The following is a 26453-nucleotide window of genomic DNA, read 5'->3' on the forward strand; positions in this document are numbered from 1 at the left end:
ACAACCTGTTTAAGATTTAAAAATTTATTATTTCCTTTATTTCTTCAAAAATTAAAAAGGATTTTATCTTTGACAGTGAAATTCCTAAGGACTCATTGAAGGCCATTCTGTTGGAGTTAGAATGTCACTTCACATGGAATTTACTTAAGGAAGACATTGATCTGTTTGATGTAGAAGATACCATTGGGCAACAGCTTGAATTTCTTACCACAAAATCCAGACTCACTCTTTATAACCTGTTGGCCTATGTGAAACACCTAAAGGGCCAAAATAAAGATGCTCTAGAGTGCTTGAAACAAGCAGAAGAAATAATACAGCGAGAACACTCGGACAAAGAAGAAGTACGAAGTCTGGTCACTTGGGGAAACTACGCCTGGGTTTATTATCACATGGACGAGCTTAAAGAAGCTCAGAAGTATATAGACAAGGTAGGGAACGTCTGCAAGAAATTGTCCAGTCCTTCTGACTACAAGTTGGAGCGTCCAGAGATCGACTGTGAGAAAGGGTGGGCACTCTTGAAATTTGGAGGAAAGTATTACCAAAAGGCTAAAGCAGCTTTTGAGAAGGCTCTGGAAGCAGAACCAGACAATCCGGAATTTAACATCGGCTATGCCATCACAGTGTATCGGCTGGATGATTCTGACAGAGAAGGGCCTATAAAGAGCTTTTCTCTGGGCCCCCTGCGGAAAGCTGTTACCCTGAACCCAGATAATTCCTATATTAAGGTTTTTCTGGCGCTGAAGCTTCAAGATGTACATGCGGAAGCCGAAGGGGAAAAGTATATTGAAGAAATCCTGGACCAAATATCATCCCAACCTTACGTTCTTCGTTATGCAGCCAAATTCTATAGGAGAAAAAATTCCTGGGACAAAGCTCTTGAACTTTTGAAAAAGGCCTTAGAGGCGACACCAACCTCTTCTTTCCTGCATCACCAAATGGGACTTTGCTATAGGGCACAAATGATCCAAATCAAGAAGGCCACTCGCAACAGACCTAAAGGAAAGGATAAACTGAAAGTTGATGAGCTGATTACATCAGCTATATTTCATTTCAAAGAAGCTGTGGAGCGAGATTCTATGTTTGCATTTGCCTACACGGACCTGGCCAACATGTATGCTGAGGGAGGCCAGTATAGCAATGCTGAAGACATTTTCCAGAAAGCTCTTCGTCTGGAGAACATAACTGATGATCACAAACATCAGATCCACTACCACTATGGCCGCTTTCAGGAATTTCACTGTAAATCAGAAAATACTGCCATCCACCATTATTTAGAAGCCTTAAAGGTCAAAGACAGGTCATCTCTGCGTACTAAACTGACAAGTGCTTTAAAGAAGTTGGCTACCAAGAGACTTGGTCACAATGCTTCAGATGTGCAGAGTTTAAGTGCCCTAGGGTTTGTTTACAAGCTGGAGGGAGAAAAGAGGCAAGCTGCTGAGTACTATGAAAGGGCCCAAAAGATAGATCCAGAAAATGCAGAATTTCTTACTGCTCTCTGTGAGCTTCGACTTTCCATTTAAATACATACTCCAGGAAATTAGTTCTAAGCTTTTTTTCCTCCATTTTGGTTTCTTATATTTTTGTTTATTGCTTTAATCCATTGTTCATTATAGAGCTAATTTTTATTGAATTGTTATTTTGTACCTGGCATCATGCTAAATACTTTATATACGTTATGATGAATCTTTTTTTTTTAATTAAAATACAATAATCCATTGAGAAACAGCAAAATTCCGGCTGTTGTAACTTTAAAAAGTATGGTCATTCTGACTTTATATTCTTTATCTCTGCTATTTATAATAATTTTCTGATTAGATTTTGTGGAGTTTTCCATATTACTTCCTTATGCTGCGAGTATAATCCTACACAAGCCTTTGACACCTAAGTCAGGAACAGTCTTTTAGGAGTGCAAAATTATATTAGTTTAAGCACTTAACTATGTAGCTTGCAAAAGATGGAAACTTCAGGTTACAGATGTTCTGACTTTGAGGATATTTAACCATCAACATGATAGTTACCTAAAGAATCCTCTTTGTTGGAAGAAAAAAGTTTATAATAGAAGTTTGTCATCCCTGATGACTTCAGTAAAAGGAGAAAACACTAGAACATAAGAAAAAAAGATTTCCCCATATACAGAACTTCAGGGACCCATGAGAAATCCAAAGTATTACCTCCCAAAATATTCATTAAGTAGCTGGAAATAGTGATGAGGAAAAAAATGAATAATGGAAAATCATTAGTTTCAAATTTTTCTAGTTCTTTTAACTAGAAGAATAAACCTAAAGTTAATCTAGATGGAATTAATTTTATTCCTTCCAATTAAAATTGCACTATTTTTAGGTTAAAATCATTGAGATAAAAAGCGGACCAATTGAGAAATTGGGAGAAATGATAAACAAATGGGTAAAGTAGATGCCCCCAACCTACATCCCTAGATTACCAAGATTTCAGTGATTTAGTTTTGGGTCTGGACTGGTTGGAATTCTCACCTACACAATTTCTGGTCTTTGGTTAACTGTTTTAGTATTCCAAAGTTACTTCTATGAAGCTTTTCCTTTTGCCTGAAGTTTTCAGATTGACATGTTTTCCTGTAGATCCTCTAGGAATAGTTAAGCCCTATTTTCAGTTTTAATATCCACTTTGAAGGGTCACTGCTTAAGGGCTTTTATCCCAGAGGACTTTTTAAATCGGGATGTTGCTAAAAGTGGCTTCTTTAATGTTGTTTCCTTGATTATAGACTACACAATTATATTTACCACCACAGTGTTAGTGGAAAAATATGCCATACGATTTAATTCTCCGTACATTCCTTCAATGTAGCTCTTAAAACTACTGTAATATATACTGTATATATTCTCCGTACCTCCTAAAACTACTGTGTGTGTTTTTTACTTTTTGTTACTATTTTTATTTTTTAAATTTCTATTATAGTTTTGATTATTATAGAAGTAATGAATTCTCATTGTAAAATTTCAAACAATACAGAAGTATATGAATTTAAAAGAGCACTTCCTTCACCCTACCCCAATTCCACATGCCCAAGGTAAACTGTTAATAACTTGATAGGTATCCCTCCAGATATTTTTTTCTCAGCATATTCAAACATACATAAATACTGCAGTGTATCTCATGAATTAAATTTTATTAAATTTTTTTAAATGTTTGTTTTACTTATCTCCCTGCTGGTTTTATTTATTTCGCTGATTTCACTTGTTTATTCAAGAATTAAGGACAGGCAAGGGAATGATCTTTAAGTATTTCAGTAATTCAGGACTGAAGTCCTAACCTATCAGTAGAAGCATTTGTCCTGTTTTGCAGCAAATAGCTTATTTTGCAGCAAGTCATTTTCTGCCATTGGGAATAATGTTACGATTAAGGTTATGTTCCCAAGTAGAGATTTCATACGCAATAAAATTACAGTTGTGATATCAAAACAAAGATACAACTATACAAGCCTCTCTATTTAAACATTAGACTTTAAGGTCTATTAAGTGATTTTAAAATCCACTAGATATTAAAATATTGAAATATATAAGAAGCATAACATACTAAGAAAGTATAAAATCAGCATATGAATAATACAACTGTATAAGTTGAACTAAAATTAATATTTATAATACCTTTAAATTTTGTCAGTATTGTGCTTGCCTTCCTAAACTTTATAACTATTTAGAGATACTTTCATAGACTCTTCGGTTTAAAAAAGACCTCAAAATTCACCTTTATTAATTAACCATCAAAATTTGAAGGTTGAATTGTCTTCCTAAATGATAATTTTGTCTTCAGATAGTCCTTATTCTTAGAAATTTGGGACTTCCCTGGTGGTGCAGTGGTTAAGAATCCGCCTGCCAATGCAGGGGACACAGGTTAGATCCTTGGTCCAGGAAGATCCCACATGCCGCAGAGCAACTAATCCCGTGCGCCATGACTATTGAGCCTGTGCTCTAGAGCCCGCGAGCCACAACTACTGAAGCCCGCACGCCTAGAGCCCGTGCTCCACAACAAGAGATGCCACCACAATGAGAAGCCCGCGTACCACAACGAAGAGTAGCCCCCGCTCACCACAACCAGAGAAAGCCCGTGCACAGTGATGAGGACCCAATGCAGCCAAAAATAAATAAATTTATTTAAAAAATAAAATTTGTTTCTGCCATTTAACTGAAGACTTCTAGCGTGTAGTTTATACATTTTGGTCTATCCTTAGGAACTTCAATGATCTAATGCTTTTTAGAGGTGACATTTTGTATTAGTTAAATCTCTTAATTGCAAATCAAAAAACTCAGCTAAACTGACCTAAGCAAAAATGAAAATATAATGACTGATGTAATTTAATAGTCCAGGGGCAGCACTAATTTCAGATAAATTTGAAGGAACAAATGAATCACCAAATACATATGGCTGTTACGTGAAGTCAAGTGACACTGAGTAGCCAAATACCAAATGTCTACTACACATATCTTAAAGTAATTGAAGACAATTGCCCTATGTCCCCTGAAACTTAAGTTAAACATTCCATTTCCTTTCACCCACCCCCATAAGACATATTGAAGTCTCCTCCCCATCATGGTTATTTTGAATTTTCTCCAAATTGTCTTTATCCTTTGGCAATGGTTTGTGCACAGGGTTTAACTTCATACCTAAAGTGAGGTTTTAGGACTCTGGTAGAATGATCCCTTATCTTTTCTATGAACTATATGTATATTAATGTAGCCAAAATAATAATAACCACTTCCTATCTACTTATGTGTAGGTTTTTCTACACATGCCATTTTAAGGCATGGCTTTCATATCCTGTACCTGACCATTTGGCTTTTGAAAGTGTTTTATGTTACTTGGTAGCATTCAGCACTTCAATTCAGATGACTCATATCTCTTAAAGAAATTATATAAATATTTGTATATAAGATGCTATCCATTGCAAATGACAGAAAATAGAAAACCTGGCATAAGCTGTCTTTAAACCAGTAAGAAACAAAAGTAAATCGTGTTTTCAAACAAGGCTTAATCTTTTCAAAGTACTGTGACCAAGACACAATCACTCTCTCTACTTCTCAGCACTGATTTATCAAATTTGGCTCCATTCTGAGAAAACTACCTTTGTGATCCTAAGATGGCTGCCACACGCACTCTTGTCTCTATGCAGTGGAAAAGAGCGCATCTCCTCCCCGAACCATCTGAGAAGTCCAGGTTTGCAGTGTGATAGGACCGTCTTAGGTTATGGAACCATTTTCAAATAAGTCATCATGGCCAGAGAGGAAGAGACCATGTTTATTAGTTAGGCCTGAGACATAGCTGGCACAGAAAGACAGTAATGAGGAGAAAGTTGACTTCCTTAGAAGCATGGACTGCAAGGTACAGGGATGGAATTATAGAGAAAATCGGGATTGGATACTGGCAGTCAAAAATACCAAAGTCATGTAGATTCCAATTGTGTCTTCTTCCCCATTCCATACACGTCTCTATAGCAAGTGAAGTATTTCAAAAAGGAGGTAGTCATTCTAGCTCTAGTCATTACTGAAGCCCCCAGTAAACTTCTTCTGTTGAGATTTCAGTCTGGTTCTCTTATTCCTCTTTATTCCTACAGATCTGTTCTCAGCATCATGGGTAGGGGGAGTGGTGTATGGAAGGTGGAGCAAGGGAAGAAGTTATACTCACATTGTAGCAACTGCTACCAACTGTAATTCAGACAACTTCAAAAAATAGGTAGAATTATGGGCTTCCCTGGTGGTGCAGTGGTTAAGAACCCACCTGCCAATGCAGGGGACACGGGTTTGAGCCCTGGTCCAGGAAGATCCTACATGCCGTGAAGCAACTAAGCCCGTGCGCCACAACTACTGAGCCTGCGCTCTAGAGCCCACGAGCCAAAACTACTGAAGCCTGCATGCCACAACTACTGAAGCCCATGTGCCTAGAGCCCGTGCTCCGCAACAAGAGAAGCCACCGCAATGAGAAGTCCACGCACCGCAACGAAGAGTAGCCCCCGCTCACCGCAACTAGAGAAAGCCTGCGCACAGCAACGAAGACCCAACGCAGCTATAAATAAATAAATAAATAAATTTTAAAAAATAGGTAGAATTATGGCTGGGAATGTATCTGAAGTACCAAAGATGGCTGTGTTGACTGAAATAATGACTTATATCCAACAAAGCTGAGCAGACCCTGAAGAAGCCATCACCAGCTTATTCACAGCTGCTGTGAGGTCTACAGGCCTTGAACTGGACTTGTCCAAATTCAAAGTGACAAAGGTAGATGATAAAAGTGAGTATGGGATGACCTAGACATCAAAGGACAACCAGATTACCCATGTGGTCAGCTTGTACATATATATGTACAGCTATATCTGTGTGTGTGTATATGTATATATATCTCTGTAATGGTAAAGGCCCATATAAAAATATCTGCTTTGCATTAATTATAAGGTACTTTAATATTATACCTTATTTAACTATTTCAACACTGCAAATAAATAGAGCAACGCTCAGAAGTTAGTTAAGTAACATTATCAGAATCACACAAGCTACTTAGTTACTAAATGGTAGGACTAGGATTTAAAACAGATCTGACCTCATTTACAGTCCACTCTCTCTCCATTGTATCAGTGGTTCATAAACCTAACCCTGAATCAGAACCACTGGTGAAGTTTTTTAAAAATCAAATTCCCAGGTCCCACGAAAGACCTACTAAACCAGAACCTCCAGGGGTGGGACCTATATATTTGTAAAGCACCCAAAGTGATACTGAGGATCATCTAGGTAAGGAAACAACTATAATAACTTCGGGGGGATGGCCTTGTCTGTTCTACATCCTATGCATTCCATTTGTAAGTAGAAATCCTAAGGGAAACTATATATGTTAGGTTAAAGTTAACAACAGCCCAAGTTTAGATACAACTTTTACCCTGTTATGTGGAAGCTCTCTGAATAAAAAGGTTAGGGGAAATAAAAGAAGGAATAAGCAAGAATAATGTAGAATCAGAGGTTTGGGGAGGATCTTACCTTTCCACTCCTCTCTCCCACTTCTCTCCCAGGACCACAGCCTCCCATTCCTCTGCAATTCTCTTCTTAGCCAAAGTTCTCTGGATCACTGAGATGCGGTTTCTTTTCTGCCTTAGCTTCCTCTTTTCCTGTATCAAGCCACGCATACCTATCCCACCCCAAACAAAACTCCCACCTTCTCTGGCAGTGTCTTATTTACTAAGATAAATTTGTTCATTAAGCGTTTTGTTGTACTTCACTTTAAGTGAATTAAAAAACAGATCTAATTACTAGAAACATGCACAGAAATGCCATGTATATATTCTCCTATCTGCTCGGAACCTAGGGGTCCTCTATAAGTGATGAACTAGAATTCTCAATATCTCCTTTCATGATGGGCTCTAGGAAGAGAAAACAACAAAATAATGAAGGTGAGATGTGTAAGCTTTGGGAAAGCCAAATCTCATGGGAGCACACAGATGCCTCACGGATAAACTCTGAAGGACAAGCATGGATTGATGTCACTTGGATTGAACACCAAAGACACTGAACACACTGGCCTTTCCTATCCTTCAGGAAAAGCCATTCCTGTTGAAACTTCTTCCATTCCAATATCAAAGGGTAGAATGGGGTGAGGAAGAAAGGAAGAGATGAATACCCAAGAGTTCAAAAGTGAGCCTATAGGTCAACTTCCTCCAACCATGTCCCTAACTCACCACCAGATTGGAGCAAAGCCCTAGGAAGGAGGGAATGCTAGTTCAGCCACATATATAGACTATAGTGTCACGTGAATAGCCATAGCTAACTCATAGCTACATAGAATATAATATGTACTAGGTGCTGTTTTAAGTGCATTACATGTATTAAACTTATAAAATCCTCACAAAATCTCTATAGATAAGCCTTTTTGTTATTTCCTTTTGCATATGAGTACACTGAAATGGAGAGAGATTAAGTAAGCCCAAGGTCACGTAGCTAATAAGAGGTAGAAAAAGATTCAAACCCTGGGTATCTGGTTCTAGAATCTAGCATTTAACCACTAATAAATATTTTCTAAATAGTTTTAAAATTTGGAATGAAGGATATAGGAAGATAGGACCAATCTTTACAGAAACTGTAGGAGAATGCTACAGAGAATCACACAAAGCACAGACATTCTACAATCATAGGTCACCCAACACTTTCACATAGAGTCCCAGAACTCCCTGGAAGGAATTGTGAAAGGGATTAAAAGCTGCTCTGAAACCCCTGGAGAGAATGGCCTGAGAAATCAAGGGACTCAGTCTAAGGGAGGGGCTTAAGAGTTGGATGTTAGAAATCAGAGATTCGGAATAAATTCCTCGAAAAAGGAAGCAAACCTACTTTGGAAGGCTGGAAAACCAGTAAACAATTAGAAGCCAGAATATCCTGTCCTTTGCCCTTGGGAAGAAGGGTACATCTGCCATGCACATACCAACCAGAATCAGAACTTTACCCAGTGTGGAGAACAACACAAGTAGGCAAGGAAGGAGGGTGCTATAACTCATGTAACGACAAGAAGTAGGCTGGGATCACCTGCCCCTTAATATCCCCTGAGTTTGCCTTGAGCCTCCAAGCCATGGACTTTGGAAAGTAGCTCTGAGCCCCTAATTCCACTGAATACTAATTTAGTTTAAGAGGCACTTCACCTCTTCACATGCTTTCCCTTTTCCATACCACCTTAACTCCAGTAACCTTACACCTCAATCTCACCAAAACAAACAACAAACATAAGAACCAAACAAACACCAAAAATGAAAGCCATTTACAGGCCATTTGTATATAAAAAACCTTTATTGATAAAGTTTAGGAGAGAGGAATCCACAACTTAATAATTTAATATTATATAATCACTTTTTTAAGGAAGAGAGCAGGAGAAAGCATAGAAGGAAGGAGGGAGAGGAGATGGGGAGAAAGAAAGAAGGAAAGAAAGAAAAGAGAGAGATGGATTGAGGGGAAAAGAGAAAGAAAGAAGGAAACACCCTTAACCATTTCTTGATAGTCCTGCCTCTTGCCATGATTCCAGGCCTTATCTCCTTCCCTATCTCTACTCTTCCCCTGAAAAAAAACCAATTCCACTGTTTTCCTGAAACAGAGTAATTCAGTTTTCTCTTATCCTCATATACAGCCACAGACCCACTGATGCATAACCAAGTTCATTAAGCTGCTTAGTTCAACAAAAGAGTCTTTCACTTTAACATGATACACTCTCTTTGAAGGCAATTGTTGCTATAAACAAATAGCATCCCTTCACAATTTCATGGGAACCACACATTTAGAAGTAAATTCAATCACTAAATCTGTCATAATTGGTATACAGTATAACAAGCATGACATTTTATGTTTCCAAATTATACAGAATACACTCCCCTATATCATTTGGTTTCAACATTTCTCAAAATTTGACTTCTGGTATGTGTTTGAGATTTCATCTTACACTTTAACTTAATCCTTTATCAACTCGTATCAATTAACACAATAGTACGAGACAAAGAATGGGACCCAGGATGGCAATCTGAATTCCCAAAGAAGGCCACAGAGGGCTCAAAATATTTTTTTTCACATTAAATTTTACCCATGGTTAGCCCTAGTTAAGTCAATTAAAATCATCACTCATATTAACTTTGATATTCTACATAGAGAAGTGAACTAGGCAATCAAAATATATACTGAAAAATACAACACAGCATCTTTATCCCTATATTTGTACTTGCAAGAGGAAGAGGATAAATGTGGGATGGGTAGTGAGTAGGGACTAGGGGAGGGAAGAGAAGGAAACAACAAACTTTGTTCTAAGGCTGGCCTTGTCCAATTAAACTGTAATTGGAGGCATCACCAACTTTTGAGAAGTGGTCTCACTAATTCCAGCAGATGGCAGTGCTGCATAACATGTAGTTATTTGAAAAACAAACAAAACAAACCAAAACAAAAAACTTTCTTGAATCTCTGGACTATTTAAGAAGAAAAAACTTACAAATGATTCCTTTTTAGAGTTGAGAGGTAATTATTAAAGTATAACCCCAGGCCCTGAAAAATCCCTGTTTTTAATTTAGAGAAGCCAAATGCAGCCCAAAATCCCAGCAGTCCCAAAAGTCCCAGACACCTTTGTGGATCCCCTCACCAGAACATTTATTAGTGTCAGCTTGTGTTTGATTTTGCATTGGCCTTAGGAATCTACTAGAACTTCAGGTAGCCACATAAAGCGGCTTCCCCACATCCTTTTCTCTTACTCCCCAGCTTCTTCCCCTGAAAAGAGTAGAGGCTGTTTCCAACCCACTCAATTCCATACCTGAGTTCCTCGGAATCATCTCAGATTTCTCTGGCCCATCACGAATCCTTCCTCTCCTAACGCCCAGAGTACGCAACGCCCTTAGCCTCAGTCAGCAGTCAGCATTTAAGAACCTCTTGGGATTGTTCTCACCTGAGCTAGCTTCAATTTACCAATTAGGAAGTACACCTGAGATCACGGAAGCGGTGGTAGGTGTATTTTAAATTCCCCACCATATATAACATGGTGCCAGATTCCAGGGAGGTGCTTAATAACTAGTTGTGGTTGATGAACTCCTCTCACCAACTCTTAAAACAAGTTTGCCCGTACGCCGTCTGATTTTCAGTCATGCCCTGTGAGTTAGAGGCCAGCCATAGGCCCGGGCAAGACTCCAGCCAGGGGCTACTGCTCCTGGCCAAACCCTGGAGCAGGGTTTTCACGTAAAGTAAAAGCAGCTTGTGTGGTCCCTGTAACTGAAACCCCATCTTTTCACGATAAGGCTCCTGTGTCCACCTTTTCCCAATATTCCAGGGCTCCCTTGCATGGGCAATGCTTCCTGCCCAGGCCTCCCGCTCCATTTGAGCACAACAGAGCTATTTAATTACGTCTGTCTGGGTTCAACACAGTTGTATCATTTTTACATTCAGGCCTCAATCTAGAGGTTTTTTTTTGCTTTTTTTTTTTTAATTTTATTTATTTATTTATTTATTTTTGGCTGTGTTGGGTCTTCGTTTCTGTGCGAGGGCTCTAGTTGCGGCAAGTGGGGGCCTCTCTTCATCGCGGTGCGCGGGCCCCTCACTGCCGCGGCCTCTCTTGTTTCGGAGCACAGGCTCCAGACGCGCAGGCTCAGCAACTGTGGCTCACAGGCCCAGTTGCTCCGCAGCATGTGGGATCTTCCCAGCCCAGGGCCCGAACCCGCGTCCCCTGCATTGGCAGGCAGACTCCCAACCACTGCGCCACCAGGGAAGCCCTAGAGTTTTAATTAATATATTTCTACCAACTCTTCTCTTTGCCACCTTTATTCCCTTTCCCAAACCTGCCCCATGATACTCAGTGCTCTGGAGCGCCTGCTATTTACGTGACACTTCTTACCAGGTGTCCTATTTAGGCCCACTGAGTTGGGAACAGCTAACATTTCCTACGCGTTCCGGGTGCAAGAGCGACTTCAAGCAAACCTGACCTTCAGTCAGCCCTACCCTTGCTGCATTATAATTCTCTTTAGCAGTTACTTCCTTCGTTCTTTTTCTCATTTGCTCACTTATTGTTTTCACTCATTCATTCATTCACCAAGTATTTATTGAGTGACTGTGGATTAGGCACTGGACTCAGTGGTAAGTCAGTCAGTATGATCCCTATCCTCAGAAAGCTGTGGTTTTGTGGAGGAGGTGACATTTAAAAATAAACACACAAATGAACATGCAATTGTAATCAAAATACATTCTTTGATGGGATAGAGCAGGGTGCTATGAGAACGAGTCATGTGGGTGGTGATGGTGGGATAGGTGATTTAGAAGGAGGCAATGGTTAAGGACAGACTCTCTAGGGAAGTGACATTTAAACTGTGGCCCAAAAGATGAGAAGTGAGTATCCCGAGGGATCCATATATGCAAAATGACCTGGGAAACAGATAGAACAGGGCACTGCAGTGTGGTGAGTGGGAAGAATGTAGCCCAATAGGAGGTTTGGAAGTTAGGCAAGAGCACACCCTGCAGGACATCATGGGCCATATTCCAGTGTGTAACTTCAGCGATTCTAAAAAAGGCTTTCCCCTTTCTGTTTGAACTTTAGAAACTAGAGTCTGATGTCCAAATTCTTCCACCTCTGCTTGGGCAGGGAATGACACACTTAGAGATCCAGAGGCCTTCAGTGTCCACGGGAACCTCAGGTAGCCCCACATCCCTTTCCCCCATGAAGACCTTCTTCCCCACGGAAACATACTCAGACTCTGCTCAGGGCCCCGTTGAAAAAACAGGGACTGAGATATGTCTTCACTTTTCCTAGGACTGGGACCACTAACTCTTCCATCTTTACATGTGTCAGTGGGAAAAGACCTAACTTGCCATCACAATGGAAGCAGTTTTATGGGAAAACTTTAAAAGGGCTGCATTTTAAAATGCTAATTTTAATGCCAGTGCAAATCTTAAGTGGGACATACATTAACTGCTCAAAAATAAAGTGCTTTGTATTTAATTTTAGACCAATCCTAGGTCCTGGACCCCCAAAGAGGGCTCTGACACTTAAATAATTAAGAGTAATAATGAAAGTAATAGTGATCACTCTCTCCCAGAATTCAGAAGCACTTTTCACTTATTTGACACCTCCTTAAGCTTCAGGTAGATAGACCACATCGGGGCTGGGAAAGAAGGAGAAAGAGTTTTAGCCTGCAATTCAGACACCCAAAGGAAGACCGCGGCAAGCAAGGGGTCCCCATCAGCTTTGTAGGTAATGATGTGGCTCTTTGATAGGTGATACTGACCACCCATAACCTCCGCTAGCATGTTCTTGCCAAGTTTAGTTATTCCTTGACAACTGATGGAAGACATGTTCTGTCAACATATTTCAACTGGCTTCATCAGGGGTGTAGGGAAAGGGGTAGATAAATGCTGGGGGATGGGTACATCAAGTTCATTGTACTTTTCTTTCTGGTTTTGTATATGGAAAGTTTCATAATAAAATGTTTTAAACATCAATCTTTTTATCATTATTTAATATTTTTCCCACTCCTCCCACCAAATATTGCTCTGTGCTAATGGGACAAAATCCCAGTCATCTCTTACTGGTAGCTGCTCTGGCAACATGTATAAAAATGTATTGTTCAGTGGAGTTAAAAAAAAAAAAAAGACAAACTTTGAAGTGTGAGAAGAAAAACTCAGATATCTACCTTGGATTCACACTATTTCATTTCAATAAACAATTTCCAAATTAGACCTATTAGGACCAGGAAGGTGAGTGCCAAATAGATATTACCATCTTAATCATCACTGGGCAATGGTATAGGCACTTCAGAAAGAACTCACCAAAGCGTGACTTTGGTAATGCGGAAGGTGGGACAAAGCGTGCTGCCCAACGTTCTCCACATTCCGCCCCTCCCACCCCCGCCCTTGACAAATGCTCCCAAAGAAGAGCCTGGATCAATAGACAGCAAGTTAAGCCACTTAGCCTGGAAGTAGTGGTCTTGATAGAACCAGACTCTTGGGAAGATTCTTGGAAATTTCCAATCCAGGATCTTCCCATCTATACTGATTGGAAGACTGAAGCATAACCCAAAGGGTTTCATCTCCCCAAGGAAGGGCTTATTTCCAAATGGTTTCTTGAACCCACATGAGAAGATGATCTGAGCAGGTACAAAGGGAGGGAGGCAGACTCCAGCATCAGACAGCTTCCTAGTTTTACAGGAATTCACTACAGGCACTAGAGTGCAGTGACTACAGAGTCAGAAGCCGTGGGATCTAATGCCTCAGTTTCCATGTCTATTAAACGGTGATAACATAGACTATTATGGGGATTAAATAAGACAATGCATAGGAAGTGCTTAACACGGTAGCTAACACATTGGAAGTTCTCAATAAATGGTTATGCTTTTTGTAAATTATTTGATTACTTACCACATCTTTATATGCCAGTTACATCTTGGCATAATCCAGACAGAGCCACTCACAATACAATCCAAACCCTTTGTGCAGGGGAAAAATGTTTTTCCAAACATGACTATAAACTCATTTTATTATGCTTTTGAAATAAGAAAATATTATCATAAATATCCAATCTATTAGTGAAATCACAATCTGAACAAAAGGCCAAATGGTAGTGTATCTACAGAAGTTACACATTTTGTTTGCTTTTCTACTCAGTCAATTTCAAAGTAGAACTTGCAGTGATATAAAGAAATATTTAAGATGTAAAATCATCCCACCACAATTTTTTTCTTGATTCTACAAAACAAACACATCATTCCCATGAATTGCTCCATTCTGAAATAAACAGTATAGACAAATGGAACGTAACAGTAAAATTTTGTGTCGATGACAATGGTAACCTCTAAGATCTACATTTTCCTTACTGGTTTCCTAAAAATGCCACTCCAAAAAGAAAAGTAAAATACAAATGTATGCATGTATAAAGGCAGAATATCACAAATATTTTATACAAATTTTAAAAAGCTCTGATCTCTATGCTCATTTTTCATGAATACTTATAATACTTTAGAGAAATTACATCACAGAACCAGATAAACAAAATTTTACTGTGATCATCACTAGGAAAAAATATGTATAAGAATATTTATAACTCTTTATATTTCAAAAAATCTTTAGGCTTGAAGATTCAAGAAATGACATTTAGTGTAAAGTGCTATTCCAAACACATAAAACTTCATTTTAACTTTGACTGTTTACAGATATTTTCCAAATATTGTTTTTAAACTGCAAATGACAAAGGAAGTGGTTTCACAACTAAATTCTCAAACTAAGTATAAAGATAACAGGAAACATTCCTGTTTTCTCTTTGGAAAACACCTATGAGATATTAGTTTTCTGCCATCAAATCAAGTCAGCATTTCATTCGGAAAGCAATGTATTAATATATAATTTTATATATATATTTATAATCCAGTTACAGGCAAAGACTCTTGCTGAATGAGCTTAGTCAACCCTGGATCTTCCTCATGGCTGTGTTTTTTTCTCTCAGCATCCCTGGCAAGGCATTTGTGAGATCTGTTGGGGGACAGTGGATTGAATGGCCTTCAGGGTCAAAATAGTTCCCTGAGGTTCAGATTTTAATTTTTGAATAATTAAAATCCCCTTTCAATTGTATAACTTGCCCCTATGTTACAGGTGCAACATGATTTGGGATTCAGGATTATAATTCAGAGGACTTAAAATGGTCGGAGACAGGCTGGGGGGGATCTGGCCTTTCTCTTCTCTCCCCATGCCCTCCCTCTTCAATCTGAAGACTTTATCCCACACCACAGGAAAGTAGGGTACTTGGGAATGAGCAAACTATAATCCAATGAGTTAAGGTATGTGATTATAAACTGTAAAAACAACACACCACTAGCCTTCTTAACTTTGTCCTCCCTCTCCCCTGACCAAAGCAACAATTTGTGGGAGGGCTAGGATGCTGAGGTTAACCCCTGATGTCTTCTCATTCAGCTGAAAAGGTCCACTAATGATTATCTATAAAGAGATGAATAGCAGTGGACACTGGAACAAAAATTAACACAGGGAGAAAGGAATCTCAGCTTCAGAGTATCTCTAGAATAATATTTTTCAGGCAAAACTCCCAAGTCCTGTTTTGGGTAACGAACCTAAATATCTGATCTGAAAAGAAAACTTTCACCAGAGACCTGCTGATTCAAGAATTCAATTCCTGCCCAGTTGGAATGCTGCCAACATTTTTCCGTTCCTAACAGGAATTGTCTACAGTTTAAATAAATGCTTTATTTCTAAAGGAAAAAAAAAAGGGAAGCATTAGTGTTAACATTTCTGGTAAGATTTAGAAATCGCCCATGTGTCTTGGTGTGTTCTACTCAATTTAGAGTAAGTATTATATGTGATAGCAACAGAGGTGAGCGTCTGGTTGGAGGTTAAGTGCCTCGTCTTAGGAAAAGAGCTTTCAGTGGTGGTGGAAGGTGAGGATGCCAAACCTTCTTCCTAGTGGAGTTTCTCATTAGCATTTGAAACAGGTTGTTGAAGAGTACTTTAGATTCTTCAAAAGGCAATGATTAATACAGGACCCCCTTCTCTAAACAGCATAAAGAAACCTACATGTCAACGTTTCTGTTTACCTTCTAACTGAGGAGGGAAGATGGAGGGGCAGAGAATTTGAAACAAAGCTGCGCCCAGTGTCATCTGCTTTGGTCATGCCTTGAAATTACCTCTATTTACAGCGAATTATATCAGCTATGTCCTAACATTCTCCATGGTCTGATGCTCATTGCCCAAAAGATGGGAGTTCAACTGTGAGTACAAATCCCAAATGGGGAAACTCTGAGCCAGTCCAGCTTGCTTTGTTATTTGCCATTTTTCCACTACCAACATATTAATAAAACGATACATTTCCTTGGAAGGCAATACTTCTGCCAAAATAAAATCCTTCAGAAACATGTACAATACAGTGGTCCCACCTCTTTCAGCCCTGAAGATTCAGGCTTAAGGCCATCGATCATGTAGCGTTGGAACCAAGCATTGCTATAGCCACAGACTCCCCATCTTTCTGATCTAATTCTCTTGCTACAGAATAAGCCACCGATCCATTGGTCCATAGCTGCAGCTTGGGATCTGATTCTTTGGCAAGGAACTGCAGCTGGGTTTTTCTCATCTTCTTTACAAGTCTAGCAAAGCCAAGCAACACAGAACTAAATATCATTGAGAATCCACAGAGAAGAAACGCTGCAGTGTAGCTGCCAGTCGTGTCTACAAGCCATCCTGTAACAAGCAACAGCAAAATGATACTGTTGAGTTGAAAATTCAATTATTTACCCACTCTCAAATCTAATAGTTTGTGAGGATAATAACAATAGATTGCTAGCACCGCTGCTCTAATTTTGACACAAAAAGCAGACGTCCTAAGAGTATTGTGCAGCAACTGAAAAATGCATTCTATTTTCTAGGGAAACTTCTAAAATGGATTGTTGTTATTATGTAAAGTGCTTGGAAGTGTCACACTCTTAGTATTCACACAATAAATATTAGTTATTCTTATTATTAATCCCATGAAATACGGTAGAAAAGATAAAAATAGCATCATTCAAATTACTGATGATGGGATTCTTTCTTTAATCTAGGGTGTTAAGAGAATGTAATTGTACAGAATGCTAGTAGTAGTATTCCCAGCAGCCATATACTGACTATCCTGAGTAATAGAACATGCTTCTAGATAAAGCAGAATCCAAATTTTCTGTTGGATCCAGTCATCGTACCCCATCCAGTTTGAAAATCAGATCGTTGGACCATCTTACAGTTTAAAATGCAAACTTCAGAAAGCAGAATTCTGTAATCACAGCTTTTTTTCTTTATCTCTTATTGCAACAAATTAACGACAATATCTATTCCGGCTCTAAATTTTGAGGAGAACCATAGTATATGATATGCAAAATATAGGTCACAATAATCAGACTCAGTGGGGTAAAATTAGACCTTGGCAGGAAATTATTTTGTGATTAAAAAGGTTTTTAAAATTTTTATTTTATATTGGAGTATGGTTGATTAACAATGTTGTGTTAATTTCATGTGTACAGCAAAGTGATTCAGTTATACATATACATGTATCTGTTCTTTTTCAAATTCTAAAAAGGTTTTTTAAAATTCCTCCAAACTTTACTTACATGCCAAGAAAATCCACCAGAGAAGTGTATGATTTCTCCTCTCACCTACTTCAAAACCAGTAGTCAAAAATGGCATGCAAAAATTGTTAGAAGCCCCAAAAAAGTTTCCTGCAATCCAAACTACTCTCAAATATTTTAGTTATCATGTGATTTGCTTGTACATTTTTGTAGCAGAAAACGGAAGAGATTGAGTAGAGAGTTATCTTAAAAGTAATTAAATAAGAGAAGTATTAAATAGGAACTCACACGCTAATCCTCTAGTACCTGGCAATGAGTATAATGTCTGATTTGCCAAATGAAGGCCAGGGTTTGAAAAAAGGATCCAGGAATCCCAATTTATGTCCTATGACTTTTTAACAGAGCTATACTGTCCCTAAAGGTTGGTAAACACAAAAAAGTGGCTATGGAGGGAGGATGTGGGAACACTTTGGGGGCATTTTCCAAAAATGAAGCAGTAAACATGTAGTGCTTTGTCATGGAGTTTAAACTGACGAGGAATTTTCATCAGCAGCTATTGAGCAGTCAGTTTCCCTTGGTTTGATGCTTTAGCAATTGCTGGAGTTTAGAAATAACCCGAACTGTCTATTCATAATAGCAGCTAAAGCAGAAATCCTGCCTTCTTCAAAAAATTCCCTCCCTTCCTTCTAAGCAAATGTTTGGCTCATTTCTCTTCTGCCTATCTTCAGAGAATTTCTTCACTCTCGTTTTTAATTTAGGCAGGTAATAATCTGGACCAATTATTCTCAATCTTTAGTGTACAGGAGCATCACAAGAAAACTGGCTGAGAGTGTAGATTCCTGGAACTCACCCCCAAAGGTCCAGATCACAGAGGGAGGGTCAAGGAGTCTGCATTCTAACAAGGTCCCCAGGGGATTCTGATGCAGGTGGTCTCAAGACCTCATTCTGAGAGACACTGGTCTAGACCACACACCCCAGCAAGAAGGCATGGGTTCTGACCTGTTTGCTGCTAAACCGACAGCGCCAAACACAGTGCTGGTGTACACAGGCAATAAAGATTTGTTGAATTACTTGTTTAATGCATGCAATAAATATTTGTTGAATTATTTAATGCATGCAATGAATATTTGTTGAATTACTTATTTAATTATGTTTTTAATTTTTATATCATTTTACAGTTTACAAAACATTCTAGAAGCTTTATCTTGAATCCCAAATCTGTATATCCAAATCTGGCCTCCCTCAAATGCTCAGATTTCATCCTTAAACAGCACTATTGAGCATTTTATTGGGTATTTCAGATATCTGAATATGTCTAAACATTAAATTTTTAGTATTTTTCTGGCAAAGCTACTCTCTCCAACTTCCTTATTTCTTTCAGCCATGCCATTATCTCCTAAGTTATCTTGGACTTCTTTCCCTCCTTCATCCCCACATGCTAAATTCAGTTGATTTTTTCCCCCAAAATTTCCCCCTTGTCCCAGAGCTCATTCTCATTTCTGCCGCAGCAGCCCTAGTTCAGGCCTTTATCAGATGGCTCTTGAACTATTAGGATGAAATCCTGTTTCTCCCCTAAGTTACCAGATCAATTGCTAGATCATGTTTTCTAAAATATACTCTTTACTTTACTACCCCTTTGCCCAAAAGCTGTAATACTAACCGTATTCTCTGAAGCATATAGGGCCCCACTCCTTCGGCTGGCACTCAAGACATTCCACTATGACACCCGCACTTTATCATTTCAGCCTCACTGCCTACCGCCCCCCCTACTGGAATCCTGTTCTCCTGCCAGCCTTCCCTCTAAATGTGCCCAACTTATTTATAAGTCTGAACAGCTGCTTCATTCCATTGCTTCTATCATTAGTGTGGAATGGAATCAAGATCCTAATTTGGGACTTTTTCTTTCCAAGTATGCTGAGGTCCCCCAGTTAGTTGGAAGAAGATTTTAAAACAAGGATGTAGGTTAGACCATGATGTTTTGGTGGCTCTGGCATCCCTTTCTCTTTCACCCTTCCCAACTTACTTCCAATCCTCATGGGTGTGTGAGAGTTCACTGTTTTTACATCAATATGACAGAGAAGAGGTGATTGGGGGTTCTCTCTGCAAACTTACCTGCGATGGGTGGGCTCACCAAATACGGCACTGCATGGAGGAAGTACACCACGCCAAGTGCTGATGACAAAGAGGTGGTCCCCACGATTTCTGCAGTCACTACTGGGATCAGAGTCACATAGGCACCATCAAAGTAGCCAAAAGTACAAGCAAAAGGCATGAGCAGCGGGAGACTTTGAAGCATTGGGAGGCAGAGGTAGCAGAGCCCATCCATTCCGATGGCAAAGAGGTAGCAAATATACTGGTAATTCTTCAGACACCTGTGGATGTGAAGACCAAGAATGAGTGCAGTATGCACAGGTTCTATCAAAGAGCTCTAGAACCATGCCCAGGTAGCAGTAAGCACTACAATTATTTATAGAGATGGCCTCCCCATTGTGTGTTTTCTACGTTGTCTTCCTGTCTTTCTTTTGGTATATGCAAATGCAAGAATGTATCTTCCCAGGAAGCATGGTATGGTAGAAAATAACCTGTGCTCTAAAATTAGAAAGATAGAAGTTTGAATCCAATTCTACCACCTACTAACTGCCTAACTCTAACCTCAATTCCTTTAGCTATAAAATGGGGAGGCTGTCTATCTCATAGTGTTATTCAAGGATAGTTGTGAAATAACACATAGAGTGTCAGGAGCCTAATATTGTCTAGAAGTCCACCATATTAGATGCTTTCAGATGTGTCATCTGTTAGGCTCCAGCACATCATATATGCTCAATAACCCAAGTGGTTATACAAAGAGGAAGCCATAATATGAAGAAATGAAGGTGATTTGCCTGAGATTATGAAGGTCTCGTATTAGGACTAAGTCTTATTTCAAGACCTCCCCAGTGGTACTTCCATGAACACTTCCCTTTGCAGATCCAAACCCATCTATGATACCAATTATTTTAAAGACTCTGTATAATATCAGCACCAGCAATTCATGCTTTACAAATGTTTTTCTGCCCACAATCTCATTTAAGCCTCAAAAAATGCTATAATGTCCATAGGCAAATATTGAACTGGCCCATTTTACAGATGAAGACCCTTGAGGATCTGAGGGTTAGGTGATTTTCTCTAGGTCACAGGGATAATACGGGGCAGAGCCAGCACAAGAACTTAGGTCTTGTATATCTCAGATTAGAGATTCCTCTCTCAGACTTATACCAGGCTGCTTCTTGTTGAGTAATTTGATTGTAAAGATGGTTACCCTTTGCTCTCCCACCAACTCCTTAACCATTAAAAATGTGGATTTAATCCTAAATATTATATTCACGATACTGGATAATGGCAGTTGGATCCTGTTTAGTTCCCAAAGACATAACGTGTGAGAAGCCATAGGATGATAGCTCTTCCAGGTCATAGCTCAAGTGTGAAGAGTCCATCATTTAGGAGAATATGAGTAGTTTGCTCTCTTCAATCCAAACAGATTAGCATTAGCTGAAGAAACTACTCAGTAGATTTCTTATAACTTTGGTTTCTAAGCCAGAAGCCTAATGAAACTATTTGCTATTTGCACTGTCAAATATAAATACGTGGCTACAGATAACGTGTTATTATTGACCTGATTCTCCTGCCTGGACTGGAGTCGGCTCTTCTCTCTATTGCCAGCCACTCTCTGGGATGTTTCAAAAGAAACTAAAACAAAAGTTGTCTCACCGGAGGAATGACTTGACTTAGAATGGAATTAAATCTGTCACCAGAACTTCGCTTCTGCCATTTATACATACCCACCATCCGAAACAATCTGGAACAGGTGTCAGCAAACTATGGCCAAATCCAGCCCACCACTTGTTTTTTGGACTGTGAACTGAGAATGGTTTTTCCAATTTTGAATGATTGGAAAAAATCAAAAGAACAATAAAATGTTGTAAGGGAAAAATTGTATGAGAAATTAAAATTTTAATTTAAAATTAAATAAAGTCTTATTGGAAATGGCCACTCTCTCTCGGTCACATATTGTCTATGGCTGCTTTTGTGTTACAACAGCAGAGTTGGATAGTTGGGATCATACGACCCACAAAGCCAATGTGACTTTGTCTGTTTAATGTCTGTCCCTTTACAGAAAAGTTTGCTGACCTCTGACTAGAAGAACCAACAAGGGAGTTGCCTTCAGATATCGAAAACCTGTTAACATTATTCAGACCTAGGTATTCTAGAGGGTAAGGTGATGAGGGGAAACTCAAAATTTAAAGTCCCTAGTGGGGAGCCAATGGCGGTTTCATGGATTTTACCTTCTGTCGGTTAGCCATCCGAACGTGATATTGCCAATAATGTCAATCACCCCAAGTATGGACATAAGAAAAGCAGCTTGCTGGTGACTCACTCCGATACTCAAAGCATAAGGCACCAAGTACACAAAGAGAGGGCTGCAGCCGTAAGCCATAAATAGAATAGAGATGGCCAACACAACAAAGTCTGACATCAGTAAAAAATTGTATTCCTGCTGCAAAGAGCCACAGAGGCAGGTCTGCACCCATTCTTTAGTCCAAGTCGAAGAGGGAGACGCCCGCTGAAAGCCTTGTGTCTCAGTTCTACAGACATGGTTCTGCTCTGCAGTTGTTTGGTCATCTTTAAGAGTAATTGGCCGCATCAAGGCGCCGCAAACACAGAGATTCAAAACGAAACCCCCAAGGATAAGTAATGCTCCCCTCCAGGAAAATTGTTCAATAAGGAGCTGAACCACAGGAGCCAGAATGAAGATGCCAATGCCACTTCCCGACATGGAGATCCCATAAGCAAGGGCTTTCCGCCTGCTGAAATACTTTCCAACCATGGCAATAGCTGGAGAGTAACAAAGTGCAAATCCAAGACCTGGGGATAAAGAGAACTCTGTGAGTGCTGGTGGCGCGGCATGAACAGCTACGGAAAGAACATTTCTCAGAATCATACTATTTGGAATAAAGAGAATCTGACCTTCACATAAACCCTTTTAAAACTGCTTTCTACACCAAGCTGAAAATGGGTCTCCCCTCACCAGTCATCCACAATTTGGAAAGTATAGCATATATATGACTTTCTTCTTGGGAAGAAAAGCCTTAAGGGAATATGACTTAAGCAAAATAAAATGAAGAACTTAAAAACTATTACACAAGCTCAATTTGAATTAACTAGAAAATCAGGATAACACTGACCTAAGAAATTTATTCTCCCCACCAACACTTCTTTTTTAATAAATTAAAATTAATTTTAATAAATTAAATTATCTCTGGATAATTTAACTATTTTAAAATTATCTCTGGATAATTTAAGTATTTTTAAATTATCCAGAAAATTACTTCAACTCTTCACTGTCCCTGAAGACACAACTCTGATAATCTGGACCACACTGGAATTTGGGTTTAAATAGCATTTGTGACCCCATGAAAGCTCCAGAGTAATCTCACATATTAGGAAACATTGTGCCAATTTGATACCTGAACATAGCATGTACACATAGCCACCTGAAAATATCCCTTAAAGTCAGCAGAAAGCCTCTTCAAGATTTTCCACTTCTATTCCTTTTAAGTCAAGAAAATCTGAAGGGCTTTAAACCCGGAATTTAAATGTCAAGGAAGGAAAAGGAGAACTACCTTCAGCTCCTGTTCCCATCTGCAGAGCAGGGTGAGCAATGATCCCAATTTGCCTGGACTGAGGGGTTTCCCAGATGTGAGGCTTTCAGCACCAAGACCAGGATAGTTCCTGGTAAACTGGGATGATGGGACACCCTAGCAGTCAGGCCCTTTGGATGACAGGGGACAGATACCTTTTTTAGCTGACAGAGCTAGATTTATAACCTTACTATGAGATTATATCCTTTATTGGCCTGATCATGCTACCTCTGTGGCCCAGACAAGAGTTTAGTGTTACCCTCCCCTCTGAGTGATGGGGCAGAAAACTGCTACTCTAGTCCCACCAACCAAGCCCACCTTGATCCTATGCAGTCCCTGTAAGTGTGATTTATGGAATGCACATCAGTTGCTTCTCTTTCTATGGGCTTCATTCTCTAAAGATACTTCCATAACATCGAAAGAAAATGTGCAACGTAAGAATATTCACAAGGGGCTTTCTTTTTAAAATGGTAAACCCCCATTTATTGGACAATGGTATTCACTATAAAGTAGGGGCAACTCAGGTCAACCACAGACAGTATTTCAATGTCTTGGCAAAGATGTTGGGAGAATGATCATTGCCGAAAATTTATGTTGCTCTGGCTAATGTCATATTGCTTCTGAGTGGAGAATCTCGGCCATACACGGCTGCCCAAGGGAAAGCCAGCAGTCACTGTTGTCAAGTGGCTGAATTAAAGTGGTGATACACTTTCACTACAGTACGACAGTCCATTGCATTTCTAGCCCTTTTGGTTAACTGCTAGGTAGGCAGACATTAAGATAAATTATGCATTTTACAAAATGAATATTTTATGAATTACTGCTCTGTTGGTGGGCTTGGCAACCCCCAGATAGGGTGGGGTGAGAAGGGTGGTACAAAGGGCCCTTACCTGTAAGAACTCCCAGAGTGAGGTAGAGATGCTTCAGACTGGTGGCAAATGAGCCCAGGATGAGACCAGTAGATGCAAGCAAGCCACCCAGCATGATTCCCACTTGACAGGAAAAATGGTTACTGACAACACTCCCAAGCGGAGCTTCAAAAACAATAATAAATAGGTTCAACACAAAGGCCTTGAGGGCACTGTGGAAAGGCTGTGGGTGCTGCATTGGCAGAGCAGAGAACGATCCATCTTCAAAGCCTCGAGCCCGCCCCACTCATTCTACAGATTTGGAAACCAAGGAGAGAGGAAGTGGCTTGTCCATGGTCCCACAGAGAATAAGTAGCAAAGCTGGAATTAGGATCACATCTCCTGACTGGCATTTGACGGCTCATTGCACATCTCCATTCTATGACAGCCATAATCCCAGGATTATGTGGTGTTTCTTAAACAGCGAATCAGCTCCTTTAAACCACATGTCACTTGCACAGCGATGTGCCTTGTATGTTTCATATAGTATTGATCATACACAATTAACAATAATTATGACAGGTAAATGGTAGAGAAGGAAAGTGGGCAACACGGCATGGCCAGCAGTGTTATGCAGGAAAAGGCCAGGGAGAGAGATCATAGACAAATTTCACAATCTGGCACTGTTTCCGGGCTTCTGGAAACCCTGTGGATGAGAAATCAAAGCCCAGAAAATCTAGGAAATGAGATGATGACATTTTGGTTGGCCTCACTCTATTTGTGGTTTAACAATGTGTCAGAATTGTGCCAACTTCCAGGCTTATAGACTAATAACTAAAGCTGGAAGAGGCCAAAAAGAAATTGAAGTTCAGGGGAATATGACATACCCAAGATCACCAAGAACTATACAGTTCAGGGAACCTGACACCGAGTGCAGGGTTATTTCACCCTGTTATTCTGGCTCCTTGGGTCTCTCAGACTGATGGCAGAGACGATGGGTAAGGAATGTATGTGAATTTCTTTCTGAAGAATAATTCATGCTGACACCAGTACTCCTAGTAACAAGATCAGAAGAGCCAATTCTCTAGATATCTGTGGAGTATAATTTTTATATCAATCAGGTTAAAATTGGGTGTGACACAAATGTACATGATAGAATCAGTCATCAGCTTAATATCCCATCTAGTTAGAATAGTGGCTGGCTGCATATATAACCTCTGGAGAATAGGAATGAGCAAATCTCCTGAAAATATATCTAATTCTCCAGACTGATGCTGCTATGGCTATTGGAAAGTGACAAAATGTATACTAAACTCAATGAAAAATGTTCACTTCTCTGTTCATCATAGGGCAGATATGACCCCAGTGGGTGTCCCAGATGTGATTCTGCAGAATTTAAATATTCTGCACCTAACATGACGCTGCTTTTAGCTCAATGCCTCACATGGTCATTGTGACCATTGTGGTCACTGAAGGTCATTTATTCCTCTTTGAGGGATTATAAATATTCTCCAAAGGATAATAGTGAGAATAGTGAGAGATATGAGTCACCGGTATCCTCCATGAAAGATAAACATGGCTGTCTTGGCATGCCCACACAAAGGCTGTGACTAATCATCTGACCCTGAAAACCAAGTGATCATCTTACTGGTTAAAAAAAAAAAGGCTAGAAAGAAAACCTGAAAATATGATTTTTTGATCCCTTATGACCTTCCAGCGTTATCAGTAGTGTCAACTTAGCCGTCTCGTGAAACCTAGAATTGCACTCAAATTCCTCCCAACCAAGGAAATACATTTCAGCACAAATCAACCAATTCCTGATTATGTACATTTTTCTAAAAATAAATATGAATCAGTACCTAGAATGGAACAGATGACATTATTTATGATACCAAATAATATAGTATTTCTCTTTTGCCATTAAGACATGGCCTGAAGATATAACAGTTTTCTAAAATACTCAGGAGTCATCTAAATGAAAGGATTAAATGGGTCTAGTCTGCAAATAGATCATTTTGATTTGACCCAATTACAGAAAATTTCTATGGCACTCATTTAATAACTTTGGTTGGAAATTTTTAAAAAGAAAAATCTCAAGGTTAGTTTTTCCTTACTATACAGATCGATGAGAGATTCCATGAATCTTGAGATCACTCTGTACACTGTACATAGCACCTGTGTGGCTCTTGATGAAAACTACAGCCGTAGTGAATGTGCTTATCTCATGATTGCACCATTCTATCCTTCTACAGTACTTCTCTAAGAATGAAGATTGATGCATGAAAAATGAGCCAAACTTTGAACCCTCTGGGAAGGGACGAGAATGAAAATAAGACTTGAGATGTGACGCACATATTGTTGGCACTCATTTAAGGAGGTCACATT

At 39.4% G+C, this 26453-nt stretch overlaps 2 protein-coding genes across 4 annotated transcripts in view; one reads left to right on the forward strand and one right to left on the reverse strand.

Annotated features, from left to right (window-relative positions):
* The window catches only part of IFIT5 (interferon induced protein with tetratricopeptide repeats 5), a 44734-nt gene extending 39995 nt beyond the window's left edge, over positions 1–4739 (forward strand). Inside the window, exon 4 of the mRNA XM_082406662.1 lies at positions 77–4739. Coding sequence (XP_082262788.1) covers positions 77–1520 — 1444 coding nt within the window. The 3' untranslated portion in view covers positions 1521–4739. The remainder of the gene's footprint in view (positions 1–76) is intronic.
* Positions 4740–13965: 9226 nt separating this feature from the next.
* SLC16A12 (solute carrier family 16 member 12) overlaps positions 13966–26453 on the reverse strand; it is a 92212-nt gene continuing 79724 nt past the window's right edge. Inside the window, exons 5-8 of one of the 3 annotated variants that reach the window (XM_082339512.1) lie at positions 24111–24212; positions 21865–22444; positions 19655–19914; positions 13966–16685 (exon numbers count right to left, since the gene is read on the reverse strand). In XM_082339512.1, the coding sequence (XP_082195638.1) occupies positions 16423–16685; positions 19655–19914; positions 21865–22444; positions 24111–24212 (1205 nt within the window). In that variant the 3' untranslated portion in view covers positions 13966–16422. Of the gene's footprint in view, positions 16686–19654; positions 19915–21864; positions 22445–24110; positions 24255–26453 lie in introns of all 3 variants that reach the window. The other 2 variants (XM_082339511.1, XM_082339513.1) reach the window with 2 other exon arrangements.

This window comes from Balaenoptera borealis (genome assembly GCF_965194805.1).
Source record: "Balaenoptera borealis genome assembly, chromosome: 10".
NCBI lineage: Eukaryota > Metazoa > Chordata > Mammalia > Artiodactyla > Balaenopteridae > Balaenoptera > Balaenoptera borealis.